This window comes from Gigantopelta aegis, chromosome 3 (assembly GCF_016097555.1).
Source record: "Gigantopelta aegis isolate Gae_Host chromosome 3, Gae_host_genome, whole genome shotgun sequence".
Lineage (NCBI taxonomy): Eukaryota > Metazoa > Mollusca > Gastropoda > Neomphalida > Peltospiridae > Gigantopelta > Gigantopelta aegis.
The window spans coordinates 61,365,238-61,378,642 of NC_054701.1; the positions used below are offsets into that span (position 1 = coordinate 61,365,238).

Consider the following 13,405-nt stretch of genomic DNA (forward strand, 5'->3'; position numbering starts at 1 on the left):
TTTTGATATTTGATTTTTATGTTAAAACGTGTTTTTTTTTTTTTTTTTTTTTCATTGTTGTTGTTGTTTGTTTGTTTGGGGGTTTTTTTAGGGTTTTTTATTATTATTTTTTATATTTTTTTTTTTTTTTTTTGGGGGGGGGGTGTTTTGTTTTGTTTTTGTTTTTGTTTTTGTTTTTGTTTGTGATTGTGTTTGTATTTGTGTTTTTGTTTTGTTTTGTTTTTGTTGTGTGTTTTTTGTGTGGTTTTTTTGTGTTTTTTGTTTGTTTGTGGGGGGTGGGGGGGGGGGGTCCTCGTAAAACAATAATGTCGATTTACTCTGCTCTATGAATGTCGTAAAGTTGCTACCTTAATATGAAATGCAGTTTCTGATTAACCGTGACGCGTTGAAGTGTCTGTAGAAGCCCACAATGTCCCAACTGCCCAAGATGTCCCAGTTGCGACATTTTGAGCCGAACACTGGCCCAAGATGTTCCAAGTGGGACATCTTGCGCAGTTCCCCCGTTGTTCGCAACAACTGTTCCGTTAATCAAGGAATGGAGTTTTTTCTTCAGTTTCTCATGGGCGATTGTTGTGTATAATGGTGAAAAATCAAATGTTTTAATATCAGTGAACTTGATCTGGATTGAGAGTGAATGTTTCCAAGTGTCGTCTTGTATTGTCTATATGTGTGTGGTGGTTGTGTGTGCATTATAATTAACAATAGTCCAGTAGCCAAGTAGGCATTTTCCCCTTAACCTTGCAAAAATACCCCCAAAGCAGGTTATTGCTGATTTTGGTAGGGGAAGTAGTGTACAATCAGAATCTGAATGATGCCCAGCTGGCATCTTTGAGCGTTTTGGGTTTTTAAAGATGGCGTCCAAGATGGAGGCCACCATAACTCAAAAGTATAAAACACGCGTATGTTCGCAAGTTTAAGTTGGATTTTCTATTGTAATACATCTTTTTTCAATATTTTATAGTCATTAAATCCATCTAGAGAGGTTACAACGCAATTGGAATCTATTTAGTGCCTCAAATGATAGATATTGGCAAAATTATGTCCAAAATTGACGCCACAGTGAAGCGCAAAATAAAAGCATATGTATTGGCCAATTTGAGCTCTATTGTGTATAGTGTATTGTAATAGCTCTTTTTCAAAGTTCTTATGGTGGATAAACCCATCTAGAGGGAATTTATCAAAATCCAGCTTAATTATCATGTAGCCAAAATAATCAAAATCACTTCACTAGAGGGGACGATTCGCAGAATTGCTTCAGAGCGAAACGAGCAATAGTCCATGAAAAGGGCGACACAGTGAGCACATCACTTCACTAGAGGGGGTTCAGAGCGAAGTTCACACAGTCAGTAGCGAATGTGTCCACCTTGAGCATTGATACAGGCCTGGCACCGTCGTCTCATTGAGGCCACTAAACGCTGGAGAAAGTTCCTGGGAATGCCATTCCAGATCTGAGGAAGGATCAGCGTGGTTCGGATCCATGTGTCTTGGCGAGGGGTTGTCACGGGTGGTCGGCCGCTACGGGGACGGTCCCTGACCTGGTTGTTTTGTTGATATCGTTGCCATAAGTGCCATATGATGTTTCTGTGGACGTTGACTTGACGTGCGACGTCACGCTGCCAGGTCCCAGATTCAAGCATCCCTATGACTGGCCATCTGTTATTTTCACTGAGGTGTGGCATGACGAAATTGCATCAAACAGTTCACTAATGGAGTTTTTCTTCTGGACTTCTGAAGGCTGCACAGAGTGGCAATGATTTGCGACTGAATGTCTGACATTTTATGATGAACAATGGACAGCATTTCTCCCGAATATTCAATGTTTCTTCCACAAAGCATGTAATCGCTGCAACAAATGCTTGGTGCATTTCTTTGAGCTGTTTCATGCACATTTTCTCTGGTTTACGTCCATAAATCTATTCACAAATTTATTACTCCAAACAATCCATGTCACAATAACTTTTACCTTTGAGTATATTTATTTTACAAGTATAGGTTTGCCTCGGCGTTTTTCCCTCTCTGGCTACGCCCCAGGTGTGTGTGTGTGTGTGTGTGTGTGTGTGTGTGTGTGTGTGTGTGTGTGTGTGTGCGCGTGTGTGTGTGCGCGCGCGTATATATGTATGCATTTATGCATGTAGGTATGTATATAGTTATGTAGGTAGGTTGTGTTGGTACGTACGTACGTACGTATGGATGGATCGATGGATGGTTAAAGTTTGTTTTGTTTAACGACACCACAAGAACACATTGATTGATTTATTAATCACCGGCTATTGGATGCCATTTGATAATTTTTACATAGAGTTTTAGAGAGGAAACCCGCTACATATTTCCATTAATAGCAAGGGATCTTTTGTACGCACCATTCCACAGACTGGATAGCACATACCACGGTCTTTGACATACCACTCGTGGCGCACTGATTGGAACGATAAATAGTCCAATGGGTCGCCGACGGGGATCGATCTTAGACCGACCGCGCATCAAACGAGCTCTTTACCACTGAGCTACGTCCTGCCTCGGATGGATGGACTGACGGATGGACGGATGGATGCATGTATGTGAGTGTGTTCATGCGCGCCTGTATTTGTATCTGGTTTGGACTCGTAGTCATTGGAGGAAACCTGCTACAGCAAGGGATCTTTTATATGCACTTTCACACAGACAGGAAAGCACATACCACGGCATTGGACCAGTTGTTGTGATTTTGTTGGAACGAGAAAAAACAATCAGTTGAATGGATCCACCAAGGTGGTTCGATCCTGCAACGCAAACACCACAGGCAAACCCTCAACCAACTGAGCTAAATCCTTCCACTTCTGCTATGCCGTAGGAGTAATCAGTGGCAAAATTGTATAAAATAGTGGTTGATTCCATGATTCTCTAGCTAGTGCTTCGTCTGTAGGAGCAGAGCCAATTCCGAGGCGTTCCTTTACTGGAGATTTCATCATTCTTGCACAAAGATGACTGCCACTCCCAGATGTTTACTCAATCAAAACTAGCACAGGACAGAGCGTATTGGAATAAGTACAACTGTGATGACATGCACTCATGAATCACTGTCACAACAGTGATGATATCAGATGTTACCAATATATATATATATATATATATATATATATATATATATATATATATATATATATATATGGGAGTTCATGCAATGCTGTTAGATCTACTGGTAGACCAGTAGAACTAATTTTAATCAGATTGAGTGCCGATTTGAATTTCTATGCCAAGACCGAGGTGTGAAACTGATCTAATACTTTCAGATGTTTCTTTTATTTCAAACACTCGTGAGTACTTCAGTGGAAGGTAATCTATAATCCTCCTATTATTGAATGATATAAGTTCGTCAATATAGCGAAGAGTAAAGTTATATGTCTGTCTCAGTATACTTTAGTCTGGATTCACTCTCGGTCTTTACGAATTGTCCAGATTCGTGGAAGATAAGAATGGACATGCATCTTCGTTCCCCGTTCTTTGTAACAACTGTTCCGTTAATTAAGGAATGGCGTTTTTTCTTCAGTTTCTCATAGGCGATTGTTGTGTATAATGTTGAAAAATCAAATATTTTAATATTAGTGAACTTGATCTGGATTGAGAGTGAATGTTTCCAAGTGTTGTCTTGTATCGTCTGTGTGTGTGGTGATTGTGTGTGCATTATAATTAACAAGAACAAATTAACAAAGAAGAAATATTTTGACAAAATGTTATTTAGTTTTTTATTCCTAGAAACACTGTTTCTAATGACTGAAGTTAATTTACTAAAGAAAACAAATGAACTGAAACCAGCGGATTACCCTCCCAACCCTACAATAATAAAAATAAAAAGCAAACCATAACATAATAGGAAAATAAGTAAAAGAAATACAGACTTAAATACATACATACACACATACATACATTCATACATGCATACGTACAAACATACGCACATACATACGTACATACATTTTTTATGTACTGTTATTCATTTCTTGTTATGCTTCAACACACTGTTCAGCTGTTGGGACATTTTGGGCCGACGTGGTACATAATGTTTAGACTTGGGACATCTTGGGCTGAGCACCGGCCTAAGATATCACATTTGGAACATCTTGGGCAGTTGGGACATTTTGGGCTTCAAAGGGTGTCTTTAAATAGGTCATCCCTGTCCTTGGTTTTTGTACTGGACAGTTGCCCTCTTTTATTGTAAATATGAAATACAGAATTACTGAATACCGTGAGCTACAAGTCAGTTTTGTTTTCTCTCTGTTTGCAGTACCTACTACGCCCAACACGTGTACAAGAGACAGAGCATAAACACACTCGTAAAGAAACAATCAATTAACAATACCTTTGTTATGGCTAACTGTATGGAAATCCGTTGCATGGAGGCCCCAAAACCTTTATGTTACAAAGGCCAGTGTTATAAGAAATGTCCAACTTCCACATTCGCAAACAGCAGTGTATGCATCTCGGGTGAAGACTGCCACAAGGCTGGCTGGATGACATGGAACAACACATGCATAAAGGATTGCCCGTCAACTTCACCCTTTCACAATCCAGGTCTGGTGAACAACACTGACTGCATCGACGAAGAGCAATGCTGGGGCGCTGGTCGGGTTATCTACAACAACAAATGCTTAAAAGATTGCCCATTTGGGACGGGAAACTATCCTTTAGAACAGAACAGATATTGTCTGATTTTCGAGACGGAGGCCTATATTGCAGGAGTGTCAGCTTTCTGTCTGCTCTTCGTTACCCTATCTTGCATCTGTTTATTGCATAATCCCAAGAAGACGAGGACAAGGATTGAACAGCCAGCGGAAGACTTAGAGGTAGGTTATCGGGCAGTTAATACGCTGAGAAACAATGTACGTCGTAAGAGCCAGTAAAATATAATTATAACTGGTGGTGGAACAAAAATGGGCAATAGCGTCATAATCGTTTGGGCGATTGTAGGTGGCTATGTTTTAACATGCACCAAAGGCCAAATTATTAAATACTATCCCATGAATAGTAAACATATACAATAATTAGCTGGCCATGTACATGCATATATATGCCCTATTTCCTGAACAGCAATATTTCATTGGGATTATTAAAGGACCAGAACCTAGTTTCAACCCATGAAAATTGACATTAAGTTTAGTTAATCTACAAACCTGCAACACATCTGAATAAGGATATAACAGAGAGAAGCTAAAAGTATGTTATGTTTAAACGGGGAAATACCGTCACAACTAACTAGAGCTTGTCTCGATAACCATTACTTTTCAGACGAGCGTGCCTTTTTAGAATTATGATACGTGCATTTTGGGGTATTACAAAACCCTGGATGACCAGAACTACTTCAGGTGTACGAAAATTAATATTCTAAATAATAAAATGTAGACACTTCTAATTTAAATGATCAAAAACGGTTTTAATAGTGAAAAATACGTCGTAGTGTTTAAGAACTAATGTCTGTCACTTTAATAGAGTGACTAAATAAAACAGATTATAAAATATTTATTAAAATGGACAATGCAAAAATAATGTAAAAGCAAGTTGGTGGAATATACATTACAGAACTAAAAGCAAAGAGGGTTGGGGTCTCACGTAACACGTTTTACATTACGTAATGCAATTTCCACCATTAATATTACTTGAAGGTTAGGTTGACATACTCAAATGTTTTGTTTCAGGGATTTTATTGCACACAAATCTACACTGGCCTGCTAAATACTACTTAGGTCCTACATTTAAAGTGAATTTGAAGTTAAGTGTTGTTAAAGGACAATTAAAATGAGCTATCATTAGAATGTCTTTATAACATTATGCTATATAAAATATATAAACCCACTAAACGTCTTTGTTATTGATGTAAACTCATTTTTAATATGGAATTTATTGTTATCTTCTGGATATAATATTGACTACAAAGGAATTATTGTTTAAAATTGTATATCTCTGTACAAATAGTCCATGGAAGATAGTAACAAACCATAACATGACCATACCCAAACAGGCATGCTGTTGACGCAAAAGATAAAAACAACAAACTTGTATTATATTAAAGTGTACCTATTTATAAATTGCATTAATACACCGGTATGTGATTCTGCTGTATAAGTTTCTTAAACATTAATATTAATGTAATACTACATTCAAAATTAATCCAGTCATTGGAAAAACCCAAACATGACATTGGGTGTCATACTCCCAGCGGAAGAAAAATTATATAGCTTATTGTAGAGGATAATGTCCAAAATGCCATGATTAGATGCGCGGGTAAATCTCGTTTGGGTCCGTTATGCCGGACGGAGATCCACGAGCGCTACTAATCTTGAGATTGAGGACATTATCCTATACCTATGTTACACTCAATTTGGCTACAAAGTGATGAATGACGCTTTACAATATGCTGCCTTGTTAAAAAAGTATATTTTGTTTTTATAAATTTATAGAACCCCCCCCCCCCCCCCCCCCCCCCCAAACAATTAAATTATGAAAGCTATTGGACGGCCATGGTAATAAATATTGTATATCATTCATTACTTCCAGCAATTACTTCATCAAGATCCTGACCAGACGACCGTGATGAGAGGTGCGCGATCTGCCCTAGAGTCGAGCAGTGGACGACAACCAATAAACCACGCTGATACACACCTCAAGGAAGTGGCTGGATGGGAACAGCCAATCGATGGTCATGATACATCCGTCAAGATGATTCGGTCGTGCGATGACGACAGTGAAGATTTCGTGTCAGGTCGTCCCTACGTAGCTGGCTGTATTGAACAGACTGACGACAATGAAGATTTCGTGTCAGGTCGTCCCTACCTAGCAGGCCATATTGAACAGTTTGACGACTTTGAAGACTTCGTGTCAAGTCGTCCCAAGCAAGCTAACCGTATTGGACAGAATGACGACAGTGAAGAGTTCGTGCCAAGTCTTCCCTACCTAGTTGGCCGTGTTGAACCCAATGCCAAGTCGTCCCTACCTAGCTGGTCGTGCTGAACAGTTTCGCCGCGAGGAAGATGAACTGTCAGCAATTCCAACTGTCTTAGCAATAAATCGTTTCATGGGTTGATCTTTATTTGGTGGAATTAATGGCAGTTCGTACGGTGATACAACTGAAACGCATTTTGTAAAGAAAAAGCCTACGGGAGGATTGGAAAGGCAAGTAATATTGATGAAAGAAGAGGAGGATCATATAAGACATAATGTTACCAAATTCAGATGTTTGATATTCTATATTTCACGACACGACAGACTGCCCATACTGTCATAGCAATAACTTTCCGTTTGAGTGTAAAGGACAACAATGTAAATATGAATGCTGTATATAACATAATTTGAATACTATCTGAAAATATATTGAATGTTAAATAATGTACTTTGAGTAGTTTGACACTTTTGTATTTGCCATTTTGTGTTACTATGACAATTTTATAATTTAAAATAATATATCGTGTAATGTATAATTTACAACACGTTTTAATTGTTGTGTATCACTGACTGCAGAATGATCCATTAAAAATACAGAATTCAAAAAATTATCTTAATGGGCATGAAAAATGGAATTGATTTTGCGTTCGTACATTCATGCACGCATGCCTGTGTGTGCTATTTGTCAATACTCATAATAAACAAACTCGGCAGATTCATTAGGTCTAAGAATATTATTTTACTACATTATTGAATTAAATATCTAGCATCGTCAGAACTCTGGAAAATTCGATAGACGTCAGAACACCTCGAAATTAATATTCTAAATATTAGTAGTAAGGAGGCCTACCGGGTGCCATGACCTACTTTTCCGTGATCATGTGTCTTTGGTAGGAGACAATGGCCTTGGTGCAGGTGTGCGACCTTGGTGTGCAGGTGCGTGATCTTGAGCCTTGGTGTGCACGTGCGTGACCTTGAGCCTTTTTGTGCAGGTGTGTGACCTTGATGTGAGCCTGACCTTCGTGTGCAGGTGTGTGACAGACTTCTGCCTTGAGCAACGGCACATCTCTATTTCATCTAACATGTGCAAGCAACTGGCGTTTTCTTTTTGTTTTTCATGTATAACGTCTATTGTGTTGTTGGTTTTGTGTTCACAGTGGACATACACGTGGGTGTTTTTTCACAGTGCCTTTTGTTTTTTTTATTCTACTGACTTCGACACCAAAAATAATTAATAGCCATAAAAAAAACCCTATTTCTCGAGCAAAAATAAGTAGCAGAAAACGTTACAGATGTTTGCAGACGGTACGGCCACCTTTGTGTGTGTGTATGTGTGTGTGTGTGTGTGTGTGTCGGGGGGGGGGGGGGGGGGGGTATATTTGTTGTATCTGTAAAAATATACTTCACTGGTTTGAAAGGATAGTCTGGCAAACTCGAACCGTACCACTATTTGTTTATACTGTGCCGCGCCTGGTGATCATATACATATTATGAAAAGAACATATTCTGGTATGGTTTGGTTTAAAGTGAAAGTTTAATAACGGCAGACAAAATGCGTGTGTTGTGATTTTCATTTGTTTGTAATTTTGTGACACATAGTCGACTCTTTCTTTGTGCTTTTAAGTGCCGTTCAGCCATTCATTCATTCGTTTAATAATAGAGGAGTACAAATGATGAACGATGAATCGCTTTCTATTCAAACTGCAAAGCATTATGACCTTTATTGATAACCATATCACAACTGTTGGACCACATTCAAAAGTATTTTATTAAGACCACACAGTGTTTATGAGAACTCTTCACCAACAGGTGAACAGGTAATTGAGTCTGAACTAAAACTGCAAAAGAAATACCGGCGCGTGCCCGTCTTGAGCAGCAGACGACATCCTGTTACATATTCGCCTTTATGGTCTGCAAACTGACCGTCAAAGTTTGTTTTTGTTTAACAACGTCACTAGAGCACATTGATTTATTAATAATCGGCTATTGAATGTCAGACATTTGGTAATTTGGACATATAGTTTTAGAGAGGAAACCCGCTACATTTTTCCGTGAGTAGCAATGGATCTTATATATACACCATCTCATAGACAGGATAACGCATACCACGGCCTTTGGTATACCAGTCGTAGCGCACTGGCTGGAGCAAACAAATAGCCCAACAGGCCCACCGACGGGGATCGATCCCAAACCGACCGCGCATCAAACGGGCGTTTTATCACGGGGATACGTCCTGCCCCTAATAACCATGAAAATCTGCGACTCTCGAAATAAAACAAAAAATAACAAAAACACACTCCACCACTTAACTGTTTTTATTGCATTTAACTTCACAGACGAAGAAGAGTGAAATACCACATGTAACAGTGACAAATAAACATCAGTTTTGTTCTACAACACGTATATAAAATGGACACACATTGGATTAAAATGCAATGGCAACAGATGGATGTTATTAGTGTTCATTTCTCTTCATCATCTTCGTCAGTACTGCAATCATCATCGGTATCGTTGTCATCTACTTCGTCCAAATATTCGCTGATCCAGGAACGATACTGATTTAATTTAGAACGAATCTGTGGTCTCACATCTCTGTTACGATCCACTAGCTGTAGAATTTTCCTCGTGTTGGGGCCTTTGTCAAAGTAATGCATATACGCGAGGAAGCGGGAGTACGTGTCTTTAAATAACTTCCATTGTAAAGTCACCTGCTGCCGCCATCAATTCTGAATAATGAAATAAATTGATTTAACGACACCTCACAGAGAGAGAGAGAGAGAGAGAGAGAGAGAGAGAGAGAGAGAGAGAGAGAGAGAGAGAGAGAGAGAGAGAGAGAGAGAGAGAGAGAGAGAGAGAGAGAGAGAGAGAGAGAGAGAGAGAGAGATGCAGAGACTGAAGCAATAACAGAGAAGAAAGAATACCCGCTGGCGCCACGCAGTCTACTTCTAAAAGGCAGCAATGTATGGTTATTGTAGGATTATTGTAAGAAAATTATATGCAGAGGAGTCGTCACGAGTATTTTTTTAATATGGAAAATATCAACCGAGTCTGTGTTAATCGGTATTTATCGAGGCTCAGGTGGGCCCATTGGGCTATTTCTCGTTCTAGCCAGTGCACCACGACTGGTATATCAGAGGCCATGGTATGTGCGTTCCTGTCTGTTGGAAAATTCATATAAAAGATCCATTGCTTCATTAGGAAAAATGTAGCGGGTTTCCTCTGATGACTACGTGTCAGAATCACCAAATGTTTGACATCCAATAGCCGATAATTAACAAATCAATGTGCTCTAGTGGTGTCGTTAAACAAAGCAAACGTCAAAACAGTCAATTCAAGTTCATGCGAAAGTTTTCTGTTCGCACTATAGATGGATGCTGGTGTCGGTAGAGCAATTTTGGTCCGAGTGTTCAAGGATCAACCCAGTTAATTCCAAGGTGGCCGCCATTTTCAAGATGGCGTATTTGACTTTTCTAAATTTCATTTTAAGCAATATTTCATGAACTGCTTTGCCAAAGTTTAAAAAAAGGGTGGAATTTTATGTTTACGAGGAAGTGGAATCTGTGAACATAAATATCTGCTTTATACGCTAATCGTTTCAGGACTAGGGAAGCGTTTATTAATTTCACTTGGGGATAGATACGAAGATAGGCTATATCATCATAATACGTTTAATTTTGAAGATGTTATCTTTGAAAAAATTTCCTATTTATTTTAAACCCTCCTTATGTGTCGGCATATAAAATTAAACCAAGATAAAACGTTTTAAACCGCTTAACAATACGCACCTTTGCATAGCTGGGTCGGTTTCAAGTGCTCGCGTAAAGTGCTTGCGTCGCAGGATCGAACCACCTCGGTGGATCCATTCAGTTGATTAGGTTTTTCCTCGTTCCAACCTGTGCACCACAACTGGACAAAAGACCGTGGTATGTGCTTTCCTGTCTGTGGGAAAGTGCATATAAAAAATCCCTTACTGCGTTATAAAAAATGTAGCGGGTTTCCTCTGATGATTGCGAGTCAGAATTATCAAATGTTTGACATCCAATAGCCGATGATTACTTAATCAATGTGCTCCAGTGGTATCGTTAAACAAAACACACTTTCACTATGCACTCAAGACATTTACTGCGGTCGAAGTGGAATATATTTGACTGTCTTGAGAGACATTACTCTTTTGGGAATCTATGTAGTAATAGTATTTAAAGAATATATATTTTGTACCTTCCAGTATCCCGAATTTTATAATGTTCCCTATGCCTATTGTGTCAAAATATTGGACTCGAGTACTCGACTCGGACTCGAATACCCGACACTTACACTAAGTGATAATGAGACTAAAGAATAAAGTAAAATAGCATTACGTATCTTAATTCCAGCGTTGAACATGGATGACATGTCATGTCATTGTATTGCATTATACGCATTCGATTTTGTTTTCTTTGCACGGGTACTCGAGTATTGCTAGACACGGCCCGTGCCCAAGTACTCAAGTCTTGCTAGACTCGACCCGTGCCCAAGTACTCAAGTCTTGCTAGACTCGACCCGTGCCCAAGTACTCAAGTCTTGCTAGACTCGACCCGTGCCCAAGTACTCGAGTCTTGCTAGACTCGGCCCGTGCCCGAGTACTCGAGTACTCGTGGAGACCCTAATGTCACTCACCACTGTGAACGGACTCGAGCCTTGATAGACTCGGCCCGTGCCCGAGTACTCGAGTACTCGTGGAGACCCTAATGTCACTCACCAACCCGTGCCCGAGTACTCGAGCCTTGCTAGACTCGGCCCGTGCCCGAGTACTCGAGTACTCGTGGAGACCCTAATGTCACTCACCACTGTGAACGGACTCGAGCCTTGATAGACTCGGCCCGTGCCCGAGTACTCGAGTACTCGTGGAGACCCTAATGTCACTCACCAATGTGAACGGACTCGAGCCTTGCTAGACTCGGCCCGTGCCCGAGTACTCGAGTACTCGTGGCGACCCTAATGTCACTCACCACTGTGAACAGACTCGAGCCTTGATAGACTCGGCCCGTGCCCGAGTACTCGAGTACTCGTGGAGACCCTAATGTCACTCACCACTGTGAACGGACTCGAGCCTTGATAGACTCGGCCCGTGCCCGAGTACTCGAGTACTCGTGGAGACCCTAATGTCACTCACCACTGTGAACGGACTCGAGCCTTGATAGACTCGGCCCGTGCCCGAGTACTCGAGTACTCGTGGAGACCCTAGACTCGACCCTGTGAACGAGTACTCGAGCCTTGCCAGACTCGGCCCGTGCCCGAGTACTCGAGTCTTGCTAGACTCGGCCCTGTGAACAGACTCGGGCCTTGCTAGACTCGGCCCGTGCCCGAGTACTCGAGTCTTGTGGAGACCCGGCCCGTGCCCACTGTGAACGGACTCGAGTCTTGCTAGACTCGGCCCGTGCCCGAGTACTCGAGTACTCGTGGAGACCCTAGTCTCTCACCCGTGCCTTGATAGTACTCGAGTACTTACTCGTAGACTCGGCCCGTGTCCAAATACTCGGGTCTTGCTAGACTCCACCCGTGCCCGAGTACTCGAGTATTAGTAGACTCGACCCGTGCCCGAGTACTCGAGTCTTGCTAGACTCGGCCCGTGCCCGAGTACTCGAGTCTTGCTAGACACGGCCCGTGCCCGAGTACTCGAGTATTGCTAGACTCGGCCCGTGCCCGAGTACTCGAGTCTTGCTAGACTCGGCCCGTGCCCGAGTACTCGAGTCTTGCTAGACTCGGCCCGTGCCCGAGTACTCGAGTATTGCTAGACTCGGCCCGTGCCCGAGTACTCGAGTCTTGCTAGACTCGGCGCGTGCCCGAGTACTCGAGTGCTCTTGGTGGCCCTAGTGTTATGGCAAAGTTTCCAATATTATTATCTTGTATATATTTGCTTTGATTTTTCAGAAGATAAAGTCCAAGAAAGATCTTATAGCTAATCATGGCGCATAGATACAAGGAAGATTGTGAGCCACTTCTATCTACTCCCAGCACTCTTTGTAGTTCCTATGAGAGCCCCACACCTGGGACACCGCCACAGTTTGTTAGGAATTTAACCAAGGCGTTGCCAGAAGGGAAAACACACCACCTGTTCTTCTCTCACAGTTCTGACGACCAGCAATGGGTTCTGGAGTGGGTCGAGCTACTGGAACAAGACTATGGGATAAAGTGTCTGTGGCCTCCGAGAGATTTCACTCCTGGGAGGCCGATTCTGTCTCTTATTGAAGATGGAATGTCACGTGCTATGAAAATAGTTCTTGTTTTGTCTCCAGAATACATCGACAGTGGCTGGTGTATCTACGAAAGACGTCTAGCGTTTGATATGTCTGTCCAAGAGAGACGGGACTGCATCATTCCAGTGATACTTAAACCCTGCCCCGTGCCAGACATGCTGAGAACCGTCAACTACATCGACGTCACCAAGGGAGAGAATGCTGTTTGCAAGATTAAAGACGCACTGTACAAAAAATGTAAGTTTTTGTTCACACAC

At 41.3% G+C, this 13,405-nt stretch overlaps 1 protein-coding gene across 2 annotated transcripts in view; it reads left to right on the forward strand.

Annotated features, from left to right (window-relative positions):
• LOC121368380 overlaps positions 1-13,405 on the forward strand; it is a 109,785-nt gene that overhangs the window by 61,667 nt on the left and 34,713 nt on the right. For both annotated transcript variants that reach the window (XM_041493073.1, XM_041493075.1), the window contains exons 2-4: positions 4,262-4,820; positions 6,529-7,290; positions 12,823-13,385. In XM_041493073.1, coding sequence (XP_041349007.1) covers positions 12,857-13,385 — 529 coding nt within the window. In that variant the 5' untranslated portion in view covers positions 4,262-4,820; positions 6,529-7,290; positions 12,823-12,856. The remainder of the gene's footprint in view (positions 1-4,261; positions 4,821-6,528; positions 7,291-12,822; positions 13,386-13,405) is intronic.